This window comes from Acomys russatus, chromosome X (genome assembly GCF_903995435.1).
Source record: "Acomys russatus chromosome X, mAcoRus1.1, whole genome shotgun sequence".
In the NCBI taxonomy this organism is placed as follows: domain Eukaryota; kingdom Metazoa; phylum Chordata; class Mammalia; order Rodentia; family Muridae; genus Acomys; species Acomys russatus.
The window spans coordinates 111,506,541-111,529,956 of record NC_067169.1 but is presented as its reverse complement, the minus strand read 5'-3'; the positions used below and the strand labels follow the sequence as shown (position 1 = coordinate 111,529,956).

The 23,416-nt window shown below is 36.6% G+C and overlaps 1 protein-coding gene across 7 annotated transcripts in view; it reads left to right on the top strand.

Annotated features, from left to right (window-relative positions):
* The window catches only part of Atp11c (ATPase phospholipid transporting 11C), a 168,187-nt gene that overhangs the window by 129,717 nt on the left and 15,054 nt on the right, over nucleotides 1-23,416 (top strand). For all 7 annotated transcript variants that reach the window (XM_051141298.1, XM_051141297.1, XM_051141296.1 and 4 more), the window contains 6 exons: nucleotides 3,275-3,449; nucleotides 6,256-6,358; nucleotides 7,622-7,767; nucleotides 16,464-16,523; nucleotides 19,526-19,653; nucleotides 22,362-22,497. In XM_051141298.1, the coding sequence (XP_050997255.1) occupies nucleotides 3,275-3,449; nucleotides 6,256-6,358; nucleotides 7,622-7,767; nucleotides 16,464-16,523; nucleotides 19,526-19,653; nucleotides 22,362-22,497 (748 nt within the window). The remainder of the gene's footprint in view (nucleotides 1-3,274; nucleotides 3,450-6,255; nucleotides 6,359-7,621; nucleotides 7,768-16,463; nucleotides 16,524-19,525; nucleotides 19,654-22,361; nucleotides 22,498-23,416) is intronic.

Here is a 23,416-nt window from a genome sequence, read left to right as displayed (position 1 = left end):
CATTATCCAAAAAGCCTTAGTCATGCTCTAGTTACCACTGGTATTTCAGATCATACACGTAGCATCATATGTGTTCAACCCCTTAAGCCTTTCTGGCTGATAAGCTCTTTAAATAAAGCACTGTCCATCTCACCTCACCCTGAAACCTTTGGTAAGTCTCCATTAGCCACAGACCCTTTGGTCATACCAAAGGCCTGAAGTAGAATTAATTTGCTCTCAAATGTGCCAACCACATATATTCTTCCTTCACTTCTTTCTTCTCTACTTTTAATGTAACTTCCAGGTATCTCACCTCAGAAAGAATTGACCTCCTGGGTGGACTTAGTGTCTCAATAACTGAGTGTGTACCATTTATTATCTTGTTTGTTTGTATATGTTCCCTTATATGTACTTCTTCTATTCTGTGGGAATTTTCCGTTCTCCAAGAAAAGGTTAGACAATAGTTCTTTTTAATTTTACAATGGAGATTGAACCATCACTAATATGCTGGGCAAACACCCTTACTGAACTGTAGCTCCAACCCTCAGTAGTAGTAGTAGTAGTAATTATTATTATTATTATAAACTCTTCCATGTGGCCTACTTGTAACTGGTATTTACAAGTATTTCTTCATTTATTGTTTTCTGTTCAGTGAGCCCTGATTAAATAAGCAAAGAAAAAAGACAGTTTCATTGCATTTGTTTGGTTGGTTGCAGGAGGGACGCACATATGCCGCTGTATGTTTGTGCAGAGGTCAGAACAATTTATGTGAGTTAGTTCTCTCCAGCTGTCTAGGACTCAGGGATCAAAGTTAGGTCATCAACCTGGCAGCTAATGCCTTTATTATAAACATTGAGCTATCTGACTTGCTAAATATGCATGATTGATGGCCCTTTAATTACTAAATAAAATGTGCCTCAAAACTTATGGAACAAAATGTGAATGAATACAAAATATGATAGAAATACAGAATAAAAGATCATTGAATACATTAAATTTTTGCTATTCAAAGTTTGATTTATAAAAGTGTCACTGGGCAGGTGGTTAAAATGCAGAATTTAAAATCTCACCAAGACTTATTGAATCAGAATCTGCACTTTAATAATATAGTCAAATAACCCCTCTGCACAGTAAACTTTGAGTAGCATTAAAGTAGACAACTAAATCTATAACCGAAAATTTCCTGTATTTACTGCTTCTATTGGAGTGATTCTCAAAGGGCACCCAAGATTACTTGAGCAGAAATTAAATGGATGCTGTTTTGTTCCTTTCATTGCAACAGAAAATTTATGAATTTGATCTGTTGTAAATTTTTTCATATGCACACCCACACACACACACACTTGTATGTATATTAGTTACTTTACTATTGATATGGTAAAACACCACTCACTACCAAGGCAACTTATAGAAGTTGAATAAGAGGAATAAGAATCTGTGGTGGCAGGTCAGAGGCATAGCAGCAGGAGCATAAAGCTAAGAACTCACACACTCCCCTTTGGTTTTTCGAGACAGGGTTTCTCTTTGTGGCCTTGGCTGTCCTGGACTAGCTTTGTAGACTAGCCAGGCCATGTACTCTGTGATCTGCCTGCCTTTGCCTCTCTGCTGGGATTACAGGCATGCGCCACTGTGCCCAGCTGAGTTTACATCTTCTGTTGCAATCACAAAGGATAGAGAACTAACTAGAAATGGCATGAGGCTTTGAAACCAATGTTGTGCTTCCTCTAGCAATGCCACATCTCCTAGACCTCTTCAGACAGTGCCACCAACCTGAAACCAAGTATTCAAATGTCAAAGCCTATGAGAGGCACTCTTGTTTAAACTACCACAATGTGCATTCAGATTATTGTGATCCACCCAACTCTCTCTACCACCTCTATTACCCCTTCCTCTACCTACAAATCCCCTTCTCATATTTATGACTGTGGGTTGGTTGGTTGGTTGGTTGGTTTGTAAGATACTGTGTGATCATGGTTTTGCAACTGATTTTTTTTTAGACAAGAGCTCATGTAGCCTACACTGGCCTTGAACTCTTGATCCTCCTACTTCCATCTCTCTTTACATTTGCTTTCTTGGCACCAAAGCATCTTAGTTGGAGTTAAGTGTGAGAACAGCCTAAGGAATCTTTAAAATATAATTGTGCAGTACGAAGCTTTGCCTAATACTTTCAGATTTAATTGGTCTACAAATGGGAGCCAGGCATGGACAGTTTTTTTTTTAATATAGGTAAACTAGGGTTAAGAACCACCACGTGATATAAAAATGGTATTTATTTAAATGATATATGTGTGCATTTATATGATGTTCTTTAATGAGCACTATATCTTCTTGATGTTCTGCCGTGTTTGAAAACCATATTCTATGGATTACTTTTGTCATTCAGGCAAAGATGCTATATTTGTTTGCTCTTAAGTCATTTTATTTTTTTCTCTTTCCTTATACAGTCAGACTGCACAACCACTTTCATTTTTTATCATTTTCAGAGCTTAAAATCAACTGTGTGCACAGTCCTTGCTCCCCATGACACTATTAGCTGCCTTTCCCTGTTATTTCTGTTCATATTACTCTACAGGCTTCTTAATAGGCAAACTTGGTGCAATCTATTTTGTTCTTTTTGTTTTCTTCCTCATTTCTCTACTGAAGTTGACATTATTAATTATATCCTCCCTAAAATTCTCCTTCTTAGGCCAGTGCAATAGCTCATCAGCTAAAAGTACTTGCTGCACAAGCCGTATGACCTGAGTTTGATCTCCATAACCAATTCCAGCTAATTTGCCCTCTGACCGCCACACATGTACCATGCATGTGCATACGCACACACACACACACACACACACACACACACACACACACACACAATAAAAATTTAAAAACACCAGCTCTGTTTCTTAATTTCTGCAATGTCTACCACGGTGCTGACATTTCCTCCCTCTTTTCTGCTCTAATATTTTCATTTTCTCCCTAAGTAGCTTTTTTTTTTTAAACCAAAATTTACTGTTGTGCTGTTACTAGATAGATAGATAAAGGAAACTGGAACTGGTGACTTGTCTCATCTGGAATACTCCCATCTGTGATTAAGAAGCTCAGAATAAAGCAGGGTATGGTGGTGCATGCCTGTAGTCCTAGAACTTGAGAAGTGGAGACAGGAGGATCAGAGTTAAAGGACATCCTCAGCTACAGAGAGAGTTGAAGGCCAGCATGAGCCATGCGAGATCTGTCTCAAAACAAAATAAAAGTCAAGGTCTTAATTCTAATTGTATACAAGATATAAACACATTTTTAAAATCTTTTTCAGAGCGTGGACAGAACATCAGGAATATGGATTAATCATTGATGGCTCCACATTGTCACTCATACTGAATTCTAGTCAAGACTCTAGTTCAAACAACTATAAAAGCATTTTCCTACAGATCTGTATGAAATGCACTGCAGTGCTCTGCTGCCGGATGGCACCATTACAAAAAGCCCAGGTAACTGGATAGTAGTTCATTTTCTGTTCTATACACATCTCATATCTCTCCTTGGCTTTTTCTTCTTTGTGAACAAACTCTTAGTCCCTTTCAAAGTATTTTAAACCTATACTGTACCTTGTACTCTCAAGCTTGCTGACCAGTTCTTTACCTTCTAGACTTCTCAAATGAGTATGTAGTTCCTACTGCCCCTACTTAGTGTTCTTTCCTCCTCATGACATTATTAGCCCTGTGTATCCTGTTATTTCTTCTCTTAGTACTACTCCACTGGCTTGGTTACAGATAAACCTGGCCCAGTTCCTTGAGCACTATTCTTTTCCTTGTTCATTGACCTTCTCCTTAAAAATCTTCCTAGATTTCTGTGCCTGCCCAAAATGCAATATGTTCCTCCTCTTTGACATTGTATCTTTTCATTTTGTTTTATCCGGTATTTTTACTTTTTTATTTTAATTTTACATATGGGAGTATTTTGCCTGCATGTATATCTGCACAACTTGGGTTCCTGGTATTTACGGAGGCCAGAAAAGGTCATCAGAACCCCTGGAACTAAAGGTACAGGCATTTGTGAGCTGCCATCTGGGTACTGAGAATTAAACTTGGGTCCTCTGCAAAGCAGCCAATGTTCTTTACTACTGAACTTCTTTCTGGCCCATTTATCCTGATTTTCTACTTGCTTAATAGTTTTTTCCCTATGGCAGTTTTTCTTTGCTTTTCACTTTATGGACTCACACTCTCTGGATTAACTCTTTCATTTTTCTGCCTTCCATGGATACGGCTACAGTCCTGGCTTTTTCTTAAGATTAAGTATCCCGTTTCTAGCTGTCTGCTAGACATCTCCATTTGGATTCCCTACTATCATAATTAATTCTAGTATCTTCAGGCAGATATTATAATTTTCTTGAACAGTTTGTTTCTTCCTTTGTCTTATTTTATTCCTGTTACCGGAGCCATTTTTCTTTTACTCCCTAAGTCTCATATTATAATCTGTTTATGTATTTTTTGTCTATCTATTTTTATGAAACCTTTTTGGTATTGCCCATATTTTTTCTCCTTTCCAGAACATGGAGTAGCCTTAGTGGGTTTTTGTTGTTGTTGTCTGTTTTTGTTTGGCGGGGTTATGTTTGTTTGTTTTTTTAACACAGGTTTTTCTGTATAGCCTTGGCTGTCCTGGATTCACTGTGTAGACCAAACTGGCCTCAAACTCACAGATACCTGCCCCTGCCTCCTGACTGCCTCAGTGTATTTTATCTTTGTCACTATACTTAATGTTTTCTAGATTATTACTTCCTCATCGCGTGTGTACATATAGTTTAACTCATTACCTTCTGTCTAAATCTTTGGGATTCTACTTCATTAGTTTCTTACAAACCCATCTTAAGTTTGCCGTTATTGTTTCAACTCTGCCTTCTCTGCAGATTAACCATCATTTCCCTTGACATCTCCTATTATTTCTGTAGCCAAGCTTACTATAGTTTTAATCCTCTAAACTCAAAACCTTTATATATTATTCAATTCTCTCATACTTTACTTTTTCATGTGGCTTTAACTATCAAAGTATGTTTTCTAGTACATTTTCCTAGAGTTTTCTGCCCAATTCTTTCTTTTCACTTCTTTCCAGAGCTCATTAACCTTCATCTGTAACTAGCCTCCTAGCTTCCCTGTTTCCTCATTGCATTTTCTACCAGCGGCTTCTGTACTCTGCTACTACTTGTACATTTTTTCATATTGATCTGAATCCATTATCTATATGTGAAAATTCATTGATCTGCTCACACCAGACCTATTTTTTAAGTGTTTTCTATTTTCACTTCACTGTGTGCCTTTTGAATGTCATTCTGTTTCTCTAGGAATACCCTATTTCTGTACACACACAAATTTTACTAGTATTTCATGATTTAAATCATGCTTTCTTCTGTAAAATAATTCCTAATTAGCAAATACTTTCTTCTTCATTGATATCATAAGCTTTCATATATGGAAATTTTTTCTTACATTTACTTACATATTATGTGATCCATGTACCTTGGTATACATGTGGAGATAAGAAAACAACTTTAGGGCTGGAGAGATGGCTCAGAGGTTAAGAGCATTGGTTGCTCTTTCAAAGGTCTCAGCAACCACATGGTGGCTCACAACCATCTATAATGAGATCTGGTGCCCTCTTGTGGCCTGCATGTAGATATGTAGGCAGAACACCTTATACATAATAAAAAAATTTTTTTTTTTTTTTAAAGAAAACAACTTGAAAGCTGGGCCTGGACTCACTTTGTAAACCAGACTGGCCTTGAACTCAGAGAGATCTAACTGCCTCTGCCTCCCAAGTGCTGAGATTACAGGCATGTACCATCATGCCCAGCCTCATTGGAGCATTCTTAAGGGAGATATGAATATAGTCAGAGGAGGGAGTAAGAGGTAACAAAAGCAGTGTTCTGATTTTTCCATTCTTGTTCTAGTAGCTTTGTACATGTTACCTCAAATCCAATATATGGCCTCTACTCTCACACATTCACAATATAATCTAAAAAGGTCACATGAAATGATGACAAAAGAAGGAAACATGCCAGCCTTTAGTAAGTATGGCAGGAAAGGTTTTAAGCATTTCTACATATACAGATCTAGAAACAAATGGGGGTGTTAGTGCTATAGTGCTAGAACTGTGTTACTTTACAGCTGAGAATTAAGAGTTTATTTTATATAACACATACATACAAACTACCTTTCTGTTTACTTATAAATAACAATGAACCCAGTAAATTTTATACATTCTGCTTTTGACTTTTCTGTCTCTTTTGTATTTAATGTTTAGATTGTCAGAATGGTGAAGAACTTGAAAGGCAGCCCCATAACACTGTCAATAGGCGATGGTGCAAATGATGTCAGTATGATTTTGGAATCCCATGTGGGAATAGGTAAGAAACATTTAATGTGATGCCTTCTATAAAGTATCATCATCAGTATTGTTCTTTAGGTTGAATCACTTTTATTCTAGATTTATTTTGGTTATTCATCTGGAATTTGACCTTGGGAATAATTGCTAATCTGATGAAAGACTTTTTTCTAACAGTGATGTGTAACTAGAGCGTATTTTTATATTTGCCAAACAAAGTGGATTTTTCCTTTTCTTTTTCTTTTAATGGTTTTTGGAGACAGGGTCTCTCTCTGTAGCCCTGGGAGTCCTGGAACTCCCTCTGTAGACCAGGCTAGAACTCAGAGATCTACTTGCCTCTGTCTCCCACGTGCTGGGATTAAAGTTGTGTGCCACCACCGCCCAATAACAAAGTGGATTTTTCAAACCTATTTGTGCCACTATTGATTGTGCAGTTCTTATTTTAACAGCATGAATAGTATTTTATTAATTTTTACACCCCTAGCCAGACTGCCTATTCTATTTACTGCTCTCTTTCTTTTGAGATTATCAACTATTAGAAATTCTCACTGATTGGTTCATTTTCCACACAGTGGTACCTATGAGTACCGAAGGCTCTGGTGTTGAAGTCTTATGTTGATACACACCAACAGTTCTTCTGCCACCTTCAGCACGTTTTCATTCACCCAATTGCTATTAAGCACCCAACCTAACACTCCAACAACATTGGACAATGGATTGGGAGCACATATAGAATTAATACCTTGAAAATTATTATAGTGAAGAAATTAGATCCCCAAATTTCTTCTCCCATTCAGAAGTAGAATGATTTAGCATGGAATTTTATATTTTGCTTATTGATTACCCAATGTGGAAATGACCTATGGCTCATAAAATCCATGAATAGCTATTCAATTTCATTCAGTTTCTCACTGTCTTCTCATTGGTTTCCTAAGCCATAAACCATAGGCCTCTAAGTTGCCTTAATATCACATCTGATTTAGTGTTGCACACAATTAAGCACATATTAAAGGCCTTAAATAATTTTCCCTCCAGATACTTTTTGCTTTGTACTTAAAATAATGACTCTACTTAGTTGTTTTATATTATGCTAACAAATAGCTTATCATCAATTAAAAATACTTTTATTTGGTAAGTCTCAGTATCATTCTTAAAGCCATTTTAAAAAATAAACCGAGGGTACACACTTCATTGTAATATTTAAGCAACTTAAAATATAAAAACAAATCAGGCGTTGGGTCATTCTATGAAATTATCACCATCTGGAAATACTCTCTCTCCCTAGGTATTAAAGGAAAAGAAGGTCGCCAAGCAGCCAGGAATAGTGATTATTCTGTTCCAAAGTTTAAACATTTAAAGAAACTGCTATTGGCTCATGGACATCTATACTATGTGAGAATAGCACATCTTGTACAATATTTCTTCTATAAGGTATGTGATCAAATATTTATAATTTAGCTCTTTTGCAGGACACTGTTTTTGAAATGGGATCTTTGTAACATAGATTTGAATCAAACTTGTTCTGTAACTGGCCTGGCACATACTCCTGCCTCTGCCTCCCAGGTGCTAGAATTACAGATGTGTATCACGGTACTGAGCTCTGCAATTTAATTTCTGTGAGTCTAAATAAAAGATTTGAAGTTAAGTTTGAAGTCAGCATGTGGCAGGCTGGCCTGGGTTCCACATCCCATGGGAAGGTCCAGGAACTGCTGGCCTCTAGACAAGAATGGACGGACATTGGAATCAAAGGTCTGAAGGCCCTGTTTCTCACTCAGGGGCAGCTAGAACTCTTTAGGATGAGGCCCATTGCCTGGGCCTGGCTTCTAATCTTCCCTGAGGGTTGTAGGATACTCTTTACAAGATCTAGGTTACCAGATCAGGTGGAGTGAGAATGCCACTAAGAAAAGGGACTCCACCATTATAGACCAAGTGCAAAACAGCTATCTGGAGAAGTCAGACTTCAGCCTTATCCAGAAAGAGTCCCACAGTCAGCTTTACTAAAGTATAAGTTAAATATAATAATACTTTATCCATTAAGAACATATAGATCCAGGCCTAAGAGATAAATTGTTTAGCTAAGGGTTTATGGATCTTTGTCATCCTTTCAAAGAATCAAATGCTTGTTTCATTGATTTTGTATATGTATGTATCTTTTCATTTCAACTTTTCTTTTTATTATTTTTGAGATTGTAATGTGATTACATCATTTCTCCCTTCCCTTTCCTTCCTCCATACCCTCTCATATACCTCTTCTTGCCCACTTCCATGGCCTCTCTTTTCATTAATTTCTGTTATATGTACATATGTATAAACATATACATATATACATACCTACATGCATGCATACATACATTCCTGAATATAACCTGCTCAGTCTAGGGATCATAGCTGGTAGGACTGTAGGTTGTCTCCCTCATTTGAAAGTTTGCTTGGTGTCCTCTGAATACAATTTCTCAGGAATGAGACATTCAGGTCAGTTCCAGCACAGGAGCCTCCAGGTCCTTTGTCTGAAGTACATGATATTTTTAGCAATAAGGACTTAAACCTTGCACCTCTCAGGGGCAACCACGGGTAATAGCAACGGAGTGTATGTTTTTGGAGTCTCTTGGACAATGCTTGCCAGCAACGTAAAAGAAGGCTTTTCATGCCTATCGTTGGTGTTTTTTATTAGGTGGTCTTTGGCTTTTGGAGGGAGCATTGTCAGCCCAGAAAAGAAAATTTCATTTAAACTATATATGCCCATTTATACATAGAGTTACATGTTTCATAGGCTTGCTTTTTTGTTTTTGTTTTTGTTTTGTTTTGTTTTTGGCATATTGTTAACAGTATGATTCCTTATGACTTTTTCCAAATATCCTTACTGTAACTTCACCCTTCTTCTTCCTCCTGTATATATCTCTCCTTCCCTCCAAATTAAAGTGCCCCCCCCATTTTCCTCATTTTCAGACGAAATCATTTGTACTGTGTCCCCCTTTCTATTTCTCCCCAACTCCCCTATACCAGCAGTGATCCCTCTTTACTTTCCTGGTTTCTACAGTTAATCCAGGATGCATACTCATGTCTGAGGATTTGGAGCCAAGAACCTACCATGAGAGAGAACATGTGACAGATGTCTTTCTGGGTCTGGGTTATTTCACCTCAATATGATCTTTTTCTAACTCCCTTTACCTGCAAAACTGATTTCATTTTTCTTTGCAGCTAAATAGTGTTCCATAGTATAAATGTATCCACCACCCATTGATCAGTTAGTTGAAGAACATTTAAGTTAGGTTGTTTCTATTTCCTGGCTATTGTAAGTAGAGGCAGCAATAAACATGGCTGAGCAAGTATCTGTGGGGTAGGTTTTCTTGTCCTTGCCCTTGGACATGTCCCAAGGAATGGTATAGCTGCGTCATATGGTAGACGTATTTTTACATTTTTAAAAACTCTCCACACTGCTTTCATAATGACTATGCCAATTTGCAATCCCACCAACAATGAGCAAGTTTTATGAGAACACAGAACATTTTATGAACTCGCATGTTGAGCCAGGCCATGGTGGCACATGCCTTTAAGCCTAGCACTCGGGAGGCAAAGACCAGCCTGGTCTAAAAAGTGAGTCCAGGACAGCCAAGGAGACACAGAGAAACCCTGTCTCGAACCCTCGCCAGACCCCCCCCCCAAAAGAGTTTGCATGTCATCCATGTTAATTTTCTATGTAGCCTTCCAATTTTAATATCTGTACTGCTGATGTGAGCACTGGTTTTGTTGGTGTGCTTGTTTGCTTGTTTGTTTGTTTGAGACAGTTTCTTACTATATAGCCCTGGCTAGTCTGGAGCTCATTATGCAGACAAAGCTGGCCTAGACTCACAAAGATCCACCTATCTCTGGTTCACAAGTGCTGTAATTAAAAGTGTATATCATCACACCTGACCATTTCAGTAATTGTACTTGATTTTCCAAGGCCCAAAGGTACATTGTTAATTATTTGAGAGCTCTGATTTTTTTCCCTCTTTGGCAAGGTATCTTGTTTCTCAGGCTGGCTTTGAACTCAATATGTACCTGAGGATGACCTTGAACTTGTGTTTCTTTGGTCTCTATTTCCCAGGTACTAGAATAACAGGTGTATGCCTTCATGCTGCGTTCATGTGGTGTTGATGAATGAACCCAGGGCTTTACACATGCTGAGCTTGCGCCTCCCAAATGAGCTAAGTCCCCAGCCACATCTGATGTTTTTAATGCAGATACTTACAGGTTTAAATTTCACTCTCAGGAGTACTTAGCCCATAGGTTTTGGTATGTTATATTTTCATATTCATTTAGTTCTCTGATGTTTTTAAAACTCCCTTCTTGATTTCAGTAGCCTATTCATCATTCTGTAGAGGTTTTTTGGTTGGCTGGCTGGCTGGCTGGCTGGTTGGTTGGGTTGTTGTTGTTGTGGTTGTTGTTGTGGTGGTGGTTGTTATTGATACAGGGTCTCACTATGTAGTTCTGGCTGGCCTGCCACTCACTGTGTAGATCAGGATGGCCTGAGATGCAGAGAACAACATGCTTCTGCCTCTGTCTCTCAGGTGCTGGAGTTGAAGCTATGTGCTAACTCCTGGATCAGAGATATTTTTTTCAATGTCTGTGACTTTGTATATGTTTTATAGTTTCTCTTGCTATTGGTTTCTACTTGTAGTCTATTTTTGTCAGGTAAAGTACAAGAAATTAGTTTTCCTAGATGTATTAAGACTTTATGTACTTTTTGGTTTTGTATATTTTAGAGAAAAGTCCATGAGCTGCTAAGAAGACTACAGTCTATTGTGTTTAGATAGAATTTCTATAGAAAATTGTTAAATTAATTTCACCTGTGGTATCATTTAAATAAGGATAATTATTTGTTTGTGAGTAGGGTATTAAAGGGACCTATTATTGTTTTGCTGTTAATTTTTGCCCACCCCCATTCCATTTGCTTGCAATACCTTTTTCCAGCCTTACACTCTAAGATTGTATCTGTCTTGGAGGCTGAAGTATATTCCTTGGAGACAACAAATGTATTGATAGATCCTATTTTTTAAAATCAATCTGCTTATCTGTGTCTGTTGATTGGGGAATTGAGACCATTAATATTGATATCATTGAAAGATGTTATGCTAATTCCTGTCATTCCTATTCCTGGTTTGCTTAACTATTGCTCTTCTATGGTCTTTTCTTTTCTGTAGCCTTGTTTATCTTTCTCTTTAGTCCAAAGGAGTCCTTCAAATATTTTCTATATAGGTGGCTTAGTGGTTATGAATTCACCTACCCTGTTTTTATCACAGTTAATTTTTCTTTCTCCTTCAATTATGACAGACCATTTTGTTGGAAGCAATAATCTGGCTTGGTTATTGTCTTTCATAGCTTGAAATGCATCATTCTAGAAGCTCTCTTAGCCTTTAAGTCTTTGTTTAGAAAACTTGTATTATTCTGATGAGCCTGCCTTTATAGGTAACTTTCTGTTCCTTCTTTGCAGTGTCCAGTAAGTTCATTTGTTCTGTTTGTTTGTATTAACTATATAATATAATGTGGAGACATCCTTCTCTGGTCTTGTCTGTTTGGGTGTTTTAAGTTACTCCTATACCTGTATGAGCACTTGTTTCCCTAGAGTTGGGAACTTTTCTGCTGTGATTTTATTGAAACTGTTTTCTGTGCCTTTAACACAAGGTTCTTCTGTACCCATGATTCATTGTTTTAGTCTTTCCATAGTGTCCCATGAATCTCAAGTATGACTTACAATTGTAATATTGTTATGTTACGTTTATCAAAGTTACATTTATTTTGTGTATACACGCATGCATGCACATCTGCCAGGCTTGGCAGCAGATGACTTTACTCACTGAGCCATCTCTGTCTTCATATTATTATTTTTGTCACTGTTTCAGTTCCTCTACCTTGTCTTTGAGACCTGATATCCTATCCTCCCTTTGATCCATTCTCTTTGTGACACTTTTTAAGGAGTTTATCATTTGACTTATGGAATTTTGTTTTGTTTTGTTTTGGTTTTGGTTTTTCAAGACAGAATTTCACTGTGCAGTCATGGCTGTCCTAGACTCAGTTTGTAGAAGACCAGGCTGGCCTTGAACTCACAGTGATCTGCCTGCCTCTGCCTCTCAAGTGCTGGGATTAAGACTTATGGAACTTTTTGTTTCCAGTATTTCAATTTATTGTCTAGTTTAGTATTTCTAACTCTGTTGAATTCTGTTTTCATATCCTCTGTATTCTTATTTCATTTGGTTGTTTATATTATCTTAGGTATTCTGCTTTGAACCTTTGTTTGTGTTCACACTGTCTGACCAGGTTTCCACCTAGCTGGGCTCTGTGAGGTTTGATGCAGTGTTTCTTCACCATAGTGTAGAGGAATTCTGCTGTGCAGGTTCACTCTATAGTTCCCTTCGAGTGAAAAAGTGCAGACAGACCATGTATTGTTTGGAGCCTGCCAAGCCATTAACTCAGCAGGGGTCTTTTAAAATGGTGTTCTACAGCTGTACCAGTTCAATGCCAAGGAAAAGGTGTTTTTCAGAAAATCTTTTCTCTGCAGCCACCATGCATAACTTTTGTCTCCTTTCTTCCTTCTTTGTTTTTACTGAGAGTATTCCGATTTTTGAGGGTTTCAGTGATGACTTCACAGAGAGAAGGGAGTTCCCCAGACTATGCTATTCCTTCAGGTCAGATTCAGTATTTTTTCTGTTCTGATTTCAAGGTTTCCTATTTTACTTTGAAATAGACTAGGCATTTTTTTGTGGCTATCACCCATCTCTTCTGGTAGTGGTTACCTAGCCTTCTCCAGGTTATTCCCTAGTCTATTGGACCAAGCCTATATGATGTCCACCATCTTGTCTAACACCTCCTGTTTCAGTCTTTCATTCATGCTCTCATCTATGACTCAAATGAGTTATCATCAGTGATCACTCTTGCTATGAATAGCACCAGATGATAAGGCTCCTATATGTGCATTTGTTAAATAAAAACATTAAAAATGAGCCAGATACACCTTTAATCCTGGCATTCGGGAAGTAGAGACAGGTGGATCTCTTGTGAGTTGTAGGCCGGCCTTGTTACATGAGTTTGAGAACATGATGGGGACCTTGTCTCCAAAACAAGAAAGACAAGGAAGGAAAAGGAAACGTGTATATGTGTTTATAGAAGGGAAAATGTACAGATAGTATGTGATTATGTGTATATACTAGGTTGCCAGATTTGCCAGCGAGCCTCATTAACTGGTTGTTGGACCAAACATTGAGAAAGAGTATAACTTTGATGATGATAATGAACTCAGTGTGTGTAAAATAGATTGTTGTTTGACAGAAGTACTTCATTTATTACTGAATCCTCACAAGTCTCCTATGAGGCAAATTATAGTATCATTTTCAAATGTGTGTGTGTATGTATGTGTGTATGTATGTGTGTATATATATATATCAGGAAAGTGTTATAACTGGTCTTGGTTCTACAGCTAGGAATTTTGAGAACTGTATATTCTCACAGTAGGTTAAATCCAGAAATCTACTTCAGAGTTAGGGTCTGTTGGGCTTGCATCACTGATTATTTCTTTTGACCTTTCCCTGATAGGAGGTCTCTATGAAGATTTGTCATGTAGATTTGTCTGGTAATCTGACTCTTCCCAAAGAGCTTGTTTGCCTCCAGTTGGGTTTTGGCCTGCAATTCAAGCATCTGCCACCAGATGGAATGAATTATCTGTTAAAAGAAGAAAACAAGGCTTAACTTATCCAATGTTAACCAGTGGTTAGAAATTGTTATGAGCCCTATTTACAACAAAGGGTATTAGAGACTAATTATGTAGATGATGGCTTCTGTATCCATCTTCATCTACATTACTGACTCAACACTATTCCTTTTATACACCTGTCTTTTGCTCAAAAAGGATTTCTAATCTTTTAACCACTTTTGGCTTAGCATTAAAAAAATACATTCCCTCTTCCTTTAAAAAATATATGTAATAATATATGTGTCTGGGTATGTGCACATGATTGAAGGTGCCTATGGCATCATATGACCCTGGAGCTGGAATTAAGGGTACTGTAAATTGTCCATGTGGATAATGGTAGCAAAACTCCATCATCTCTGATGTATATACTCTTAACTGCTGAGCCATATTTTCAGCCTTTTCATTCCCCTACCTCTTTTATTATCATTACATTTTCAAATTGTTTCCTCATTAATGGAATACTTTAGTTACAAGTCTGTTTTTTCATTCAATCTGTCTTACATAATCTAACCAGGTTACTTTAGAATATAATGCTTTTCAACTCTTAGAAGTTTTACTGTTTGTTGTCTTAGTATTAATCTATTTTTTAAGGTAATCCCTTTTCGGTTGTTTTGTTGTGGTGGTGTGCTGGGCACTGTCTAGTATTGAACTAGAACATGACTGGCAGTGACCTTAGCAATATAATACTTGAGGTTTAGCTGGAGCAAGAGTACAAGTGATAAAGATCAAGGGGATATAAATTGGAAAAGAAAAAAGTCAAGATACAATTATTTGCAGATGATAGGATATTAGACATAAGTGACCCTAAAAAATGCCACCAGGAAACTCTAACAGCTGATAAACACCTTTAGTGAAGTGGCTAGATACAAGATTAACTCAGGGAAATCAGTAGCTCTCCTGTATACAAATGACAAACATGCTGAGAAAGAATTCAGGGAAGTAACACTTTTCACAGTAGCCTCAAATAGCATAAAATATCTTGCGGTAACTAACTAATCAAGACTTCAATAATAAAAACTTTAGCTGGGTGGTGGTAATACATTCCTTTAATCCCAGAGGCAGAAGGATCTCGCTGATTTTGAGGCCATCTTAGTCTACAGAGTGAGTTCTAGGCTAGCCAGGGCTATACAGAGAAACCCACCCATGAAAAAAATTCTTTAAGTCATTTAAGACTTCAGAAAATGGAGAAATCGCCTATGTTCTTGGATTGAGAGGATTAACATAGTAAAAAATGGTCATTTTACCAAAAGCAATTTACAGATTCCAAGCAATTACCATAAAATTTTTTAACACGATTCTTCATAGATCTATAAAGGACAATATTTACCTTGATATGGAAACACAAAACACCCAGAAAAACTAAAAACAATCCTAAATAAAAATAGAATTGCTGGATCTATCACCATCCCTGGTTTCAATGTGTACTATAGAGCTATAGTAATAAAAACAGCTTGGTATTAGCACACACAAAAAGGAATGATATTCAGTGGAATTGAATCAAAGATCCACACATAAATCTACATATCTGTGGACGGACATCTCTCTTTTTTTTTTTTTTTTTTTTTTTTTTTTTTTTTTTGAACAAAGAAGGTAGAAATACTTACTGGGGAAAAAAAAAGACGTCTTCAAAAATGGTGCTGGTCCAACAGAACAGCTGCATGTAGAAGAATCCAAATAGATCCATACTTATCACCATGCACAAAAATTAACTGCAAATGGATCAAAGATCTCAACATGAAGCCAAATACACTGAACCTGATAGAAGAGAAAGCGAGGAATAGCCTTGAATTCATTGGCACATGCAAAGACTTTCTGAACAGAACACTGTTAGCACAGGCACCAAGATCAAATAATAATAATAATAATAACAACAACAATAATAACAACAACAACAACAACAACAATAATACATGCTTTGGGTGTTATGTAAGTATAATGATTTTATAATCCAATTGATATTTAAGGGACATACATTAGGTGTTCAAGTCAAATGAACTAATTTCTTTCTTATAAGAAGAATACAGCAAGCCAGGCATGTTGGTTTATGCTTGCAATCCTAGCAGGTAGGAGGCTAAAATAGGAGAAAAACTGTTAGTTTGAGACCAGATAGGAGTACATAGCAAATTCCAGGCTACCTTGGACAATAGTGTGAGATCTTGTCTCCAAAAACAAAGGAAAATTTCAAAAGTAGCAAGAGGTTCTCAGAAGTGAGATCCTCTTTTAGGGGGCAAAAGTTACTCTTATTGTGAATTAATCATTTGAAACTAATTTCTTTACATCTTTGCAACAGTTGTTACATTCCAACATCAGAAGGATTTAAGAATGACTTTGTACAGTACCCTCTTTTGGTTTTTAAAATTGACTAAGGGAAAATACTAATGTTTGTCTTAATATTTTCCAGAACCTGTGTTTCATTTTACCACAGTTTTTGTACCAATTCTTCTGTGGATTCTCACAACAGGTATGTGCCCTTCTTAGTAGAAGTATAGGGGATACAGGAACAATAATTATGACTGGCTCAGAAATTGGGTTAATCCATAAGCAATTTAATGATGTTGCCAAGCTGGGTAACCACATCTGTGACTGTCTTTGAGGTATCTGTGTCTGAATTTTCAAACTATAGAGGCAAGCCTTGTCTTAATTATAAATGCTTGAAAGTCATGTTTTTCTGAGGATATTGGCATCGTTCAAACAACTGTCTTATAGTGATAGGGAAGAGACAGACAATTAAATATGTGATATGGGATACTATCTCAGTGTTCTAAAGGGAAGAATATAAGCAATAAAACATATAAAGTAATACTGAAAGCATATACTGTGACAAGGTGGGTGGCTATTAATTTAAAGGCGCTATCTGGAACAATCTCTCTAATAAGGTAACATGTAGATAGACCTGAGCACTCTAGAGAAGAAACTAAGCAGACATCTTAAAATTGTTCCAGGTAAAGGGATGGTCTCTGAGGAGGTGACATGGAGTGCAGATCTTTACTTTTTACTTTGGACTTGTATTAGTGCTGGCAGCAGCATGCTTTCTTGTGTGATTGGAGTACATATAGGTAGTCTTTATTCAATCCAGAACCTCATTAGCTACTCTCTGGAATTCCGAGTGTGGTATGGAAATGTAGAAATGGAATGAGACTATTTAAAACAAAACCTCTTTCTTTAGGGCTGGAGAGATGGCTCAGAGGTTAAGAGCACTGAGTGCTCTTACAGAGGTCATGAGTTCAATTCCCAGCAACCACATGGTGGCTCACAACCATCTCTGATGTGATCTGATTTCCTCTTCTGGTCTGCAGGTGTACATGCAGGCAGAGCATTGCATACATAACAAATAAATTAATTAATTAAATTAAAAATAAAAATAAAAAAATAAAACCTCTTTCTTTAGTAAAGCTAGGATATTATGTGGCTGTTTTTCCATGAAAAGGAAACAGTTGTAACACGTTCAACAAGATGACAATATTATCAACTAACCTTGTTTGGAGGACATTCTGTCTCCTCTAATTATGCATCTTAAGAACTGCAGTTAACTCTCATGTAACCTTGAAGTTCCATCCTGAAGCAAAAGTAGATCTGAGGAATTGTTGTTTTATTTTACTCATTAGTGAAAATGGGTAGTTTCCAAAGCAAATTTAGTATTGTATGTCATAAACTAGTACTTTCATTTAAAAATTAGAAGTATAACACATTTTTATGCTTTTTAATTCAGTGAAATTTTTTTTGCTAATCTTGAATCTTTGTTCATAGAAAATAGTGAAAGTTGTCTCCATGTTCTATGCAGAGCCATCCTCTTAATTTCACTGAGAGTTGAATGTACTCTATCTCTTGCTTTTTTTCTGTTGAAACCAATTAATATTGAGATCCCTTCCTCTGGATCTACTTCCCTGATTACCCCCAACTCTGCTCTCTGTATTGAATTTGAACTCCTTGGTGAATAAAGGATGAATCATGTTTGTCCTCAATGCTTGGACTTATTATGCTCTCCACTAATAGTTTGAAGCTAACTAGTGAGTGAGCTAAAAAGTTCTGTTCAAGGTGTTTATAACTGTTTCACATCACTTTTATTATAATGTGTGTTTACTTCACTAGGTAAAATTACATAGTTGTGTTGATTAGTGTCACATTTAAATGGATTTTATTAATCAGAGAACATTTACATATATAAATATGTGTGTAAATATATGATGTCTTTAATTCAGACAACACAAAATGTCTATATGGTACCTAGCAGTGTGTATCTAATACTGAACTCAGTAAATACTTGGACCTGAACAAAGTTTATAAAATACTTAAATCTTTTTCAATAGAAGTTTTATAGGCTAGAGAGATGGCGTGGTGTTTAAAAGCACATACTGTATCAGAGAACCTGAATTTGGTTTGGTTATTAGCACCCATGTTGGATAGCTCATAACTACCTGTAACTCCAGCTCCATGAGGATCTTTTACCTCTTCTGGCCTCCTTGGACACATGCATTCACATAAACTTGCCCATACGTAGACCTACACATACACATAATGTTAAAATCTGAAAAAGAATTTTTTTTCCAGACAGGATTTCTCTGTGTAGCCTCGGCTGTCCTCAGCTCGCTTTGTAGGCCATGCTGGCTTCAAACTCACAGAGATCTGCCTGCCTCTACTTCCCTAGAAATATTGTTTTTAAAGCTTTGTGATTTCCTAATTGATCCTTTGCAAATGTGGTGTGACTTCTGTGTTCACTTGTCCAGTATTTAATGGCTGCTTTCAGGATTCCATCATATATTTGGGAGTTTAATACTGTCAAAGCACGCAAGACTAAGATCACTAAGCACATACTTATAGTTGATTAAACTATGTTTCTTAGCCTTAAGGGAGTAAGAACACACATAAGAGGAATTTTCAGGAAAAGGGTGCTAAAAATGGCCTTATTATAGGATTTGAACTTTATTACATAATTGGGGATTGTAAAATATTATCCAAAAATATGTAAAGTATTAACCAGGAAAAAAAATTCCAAGATGGGTTGGCTTCTCCCTATGGTTTAGTTTTTGTAAGGACTCCTGCCTTGTACTTATTTGGTCTTTTCTGAGAGAGCTACTGAATAGCTACATTTTTAGCCACTGAAAAATCTATGTAAAGTTAATAGGAAATATTAAGATCCTATTAAAGGGTCAAGTATGTTAATAATGACACATAGAATTGTTTACTATTTTAATCTTTACCAGGTAGAGTGACCTTATTTACAAAGTTGCCTTTGCTACTCCAAAAGCATCTTTCAAAAACTATGTTAAGTTAGGCATAGTGACGCACGCCTGTAATCCCAGCACTCAGAGAGGCAGAGACAGGTAGAGCTCTGTGAGTTCGAGGCCAGGGAAACCCTGTCTTGGGGGGAAAAAAGATTTTAGCTGTAGGTTTTTGCAAATATATTATCTCATAGATGAATGACTACAGTATATTTTTTTCCTGTTTGTTTGTCTGTCTTTTCAGCCACTCTATGATGCTGCTTATCTTACAATGTATAATATCTGTTTCACATCCCTGCCCATCCTGGCTTACAGTCTACTGGAACAGCACATCAACATTGATATTCTGACCTCAGACCCTCGATTGTATATGTAAGTTGGAACTGTCATTCAGATAATTTCCCACTCTGTAGTCCAGATTTGTTTGGAAGTCACTATGTAGCTCGGGCTAATCTAGAATTTGTGAAATTCTCTTGTATTGTTCCTTGTATTATTGGTATAAGCCACCATGCTGGGCTTTAAGTAATGTGTTTTATTTCATCTACAGATAGGAAGGACACAGAATTGATAACTTGGTTCATTAAATGTTTCTGTTGTGAATTTTCAGCTAAAACAGATCATTCAACAGGAGAGTGGTATATTTCCCTAGATAGCGGTCCTGTACTTAAATGCATATATTTGTGATACAGGTATAGGTCTCAAAATTGCACTGTTTTGCCTAGAGGTGCCAAATAAAGGCTGTGACACAATTGTGGCTCAGCCTAAAGTGCAACTTCCCTTCCTAACATTGCAGAGGGTACCAGCTTTGATCAAATTTGATAATCACTTACCTAGCAACAAAATATTGTTACCGTGATAACTCCTTTATAAACATGGGTCTCTACAGTGTCCTACTGAATTTTAGCAGTGACATTATATAGTTCACCTTTAACACTTAGTGACTCAGACATTTTGAAAAATATTGATATGAAACATTGATTATTTTATATTCCTAATAGAATTTTGAAAACTGAACTAATTCTTTTGTGAAGAGAGCAGGTTATGTGTAGCTGACTTCTTGCCTTTAAACAATATTCTGGTAACATCTGCTGCATGTTATATGGAAGTACTCAAGCTGTTACTAGTCAGCCTTTCTCCAGACCCGCATTCTTGTTTTTTATTTATGCTTTTCTTCATGTTGGGTGACTTATTCAGAGTTTCTAACAGCTTCTTCATCTAAGTATGGCTAAAAAGTCTTGACTGGTATTTCAGTATAACATGAGACCCCTGCCAGTCTTTTCCCATAGATTTTTGCAAGGACAGGAATCACTATGTAGTTTTGTTCTCCATTCTAAGTCAGTGACTAGGAAAGCTACACTGGCTAGAAAGGTACTTTTCCTGTTTCTGGGAAATAGCCACATCTTTCTTCTCCCACTTTTCTGTTCACAAATGGCATCCCCAAAATTTCAGATTTGCACCTAAAAGTCTTCTAGCTAAAAAGTTGTATAATTTGTCATGGTTTCATTCTCTGTTCCAAGTAAGCAAAGGACCATTGCATTTACATTATGTAACTGTGATAACATAGCCCAGTGATATTTCTGTAGTATTATCAATAGGTGTGCTATATGAGTGATTAGGCACTCTTGATACATGGTAAGAGAAATTTGAAATAGAAACAAAAATAAATAAAAAAGATACATGCATAAACCCGTCTTCTTTGTGCAGATCTGCTTCATTAGAAGTAGTAGCCTTATTTCATTTTACTTTCTGTTGTTGACTGAGAAGAGTGTGCTACTTAATCTACCTGCCATTCATCAGGATGTCATTGTTAAGCCGCTAACATGTGATTTGACTTGTTGGAAACCTAAGATCTACCTTTAAAAGGTTACATTTCTAATAAGTATTGTGTATGTGTGTGTATGAATATATATAAACAAATATAATTAGGAAACTCTGTAGCATTATTAAAACTACATTTTTTAAAGATTTGTTTATTTTATGTATGAGTGTTCTGCCTGCATGTACACCTGCAGGCCAGAAGAGGGCACCAGATCTCATTCTGGATGGTTGTGAGCCACCGTATGGTTGCTGGGAATTGAACTCAGGACTTCTGGAAGAGCAGACAGTGCTCTTAACCTCTGAGCCATCTCTCCAGCCCTTGAATGAATGTTTATATATTAGAATCGCTTGAGGAACTTCAAAATACTCCGATGTTCAGGTTATATACCATACCAGTAAAATCAGAATGTGGATTTAAGTCAGGCATCAATTTAACTTAAATATTTGTTGTTTATGCATTATGGTATTATAGTTTAATACATGTATATAATGTATAATGATAAAATCAGAGCAGTTAGCATTTTCATCTTCTCAGATACCACCATTTCTTTGTACTGATGACCTTCTAACTCTTCTGCTTATCTTGAAGTACCTAACTTTTGTAAACTGTGACTGCTTTATTCTACTATACCTCATTAGAACTACCTCTCATTCTCTAACAGTATTTTGGAACCCATCACCCATCTTCTCCATTCCTTCCTTGCTTCTAGCAACCTCTTTGCTACTCTAGTTCTATGTTATCCAGTCTTTTAGCTTTCACCAATGGGCGAGAACATGTGGTATTTGTCTTGTTATATATCCCTAGCTTTGAAAGATTCCTCCCCACACAATTAAATATGGATTTTGTGACCAATTATGCTACACCTTCTGAGATTTGTTATGCCTAATTTTCATATATTCTTTATATATACTGACTTAATTTATATATACATGTACAAATATATAGGTTGGTGGATAGATGGATGATCGATCTTAATTTCTTTCCTACCGTTATTGACAAAATAAATAATAATTATTTGGTCAGTGGCCAGATTTTTAGAAATAGTTTACAGGTCACATCACTATCTTGGGCAGGTAGTGAGTACATGAAGATCTAACTTTGGACAATCTATCCTTTCATTAAAAAAATCTTTCTGATCATTATAGTAGCCCCTTCATTATAACAAGGTCAAATTAACACCCACCTTTCATGCTTCCTCCTTGTATCTTTAACTCAATAGCCTACAGAGATTTATGAATTTTCCCTCTCCATTTCTTCATAGGAAAATTACTGGAAATGCTATGTTACAGTTGGGGCCTTTCTTATATTGGACATTTCTGGCTGCCTTTGAAGGGACAGTATTCTTCTTTGGGACTTTCTTCCTTTTTCAGACAACATCTTTAGAAGACAATGGAAAGGTAAAACAAACATGTATTTTTTTCCTTAGGCACTGCATATATCACACACACATTCTTGTAGTGCTCCTTTTTTAAAAGCTCTGTTGGTTCTGCTAGAACCTTCTAAGAAAAGGACAATATCAGTGAGTACCTGCACTGGGACAGTTTTGGCCTACTTGTACTCTAGGAGAGAATTGGAGTGGGACAGGTGAGGAGGTCATCTTCCTACAGCTACATCCTGGAAACTGAACCTTCTACCTTGCATGTTGCTTTTACTATGCTCTCCTTTGCCATGTTTGCTACTCTTCTTTGATGGTCATTCCTACTAATTGTAAATATGAAGCAAAGATCTAAGTTTCAAAAACAATTTATTACATATAACATGTCTAAAACCTATATAACTAATATCACCGACAAAAGTGTAAGCCCAATGAATTTGAATGATACTTTTATCAAATGAGATACTATAGTCAGCCCTCTTTAATTTGGACTAAGAAGTTAGTTTAGTATGAATTCTTTCTAATTATTAATCATAATATAACTATTAGGAAAATATTAATTGGCCTTAGAATACATATACCAAGCACTAGCTTGCCACAGAACGTCCTGCTTAGTTTTGGGTATCCTTGGGAAAGTCATGTTAGCTTACCAAGTCAAATTTTGTCTTCTAATAAGTAGAGATTCAATTTTGTGACTTCTCAGATCCTTCATCTATGAGTAGTTCTGTGATTTTTACTTTTTATTTTTGACACAAAATTTGTATACAGCTTGCTACTACTTAAAAAGAATTTGCTTCAGATTTGCTTTATGTTGACATTCATTGGCTTAGCCAACACTCTAGGTGGTACATAAGAATCAATAGTCCAGCCTTTTCTGATTTATTATGCATTTTAAATTCATGAAGTCCAAATTAAGATTTTATTGTATGTGTCACCATCCT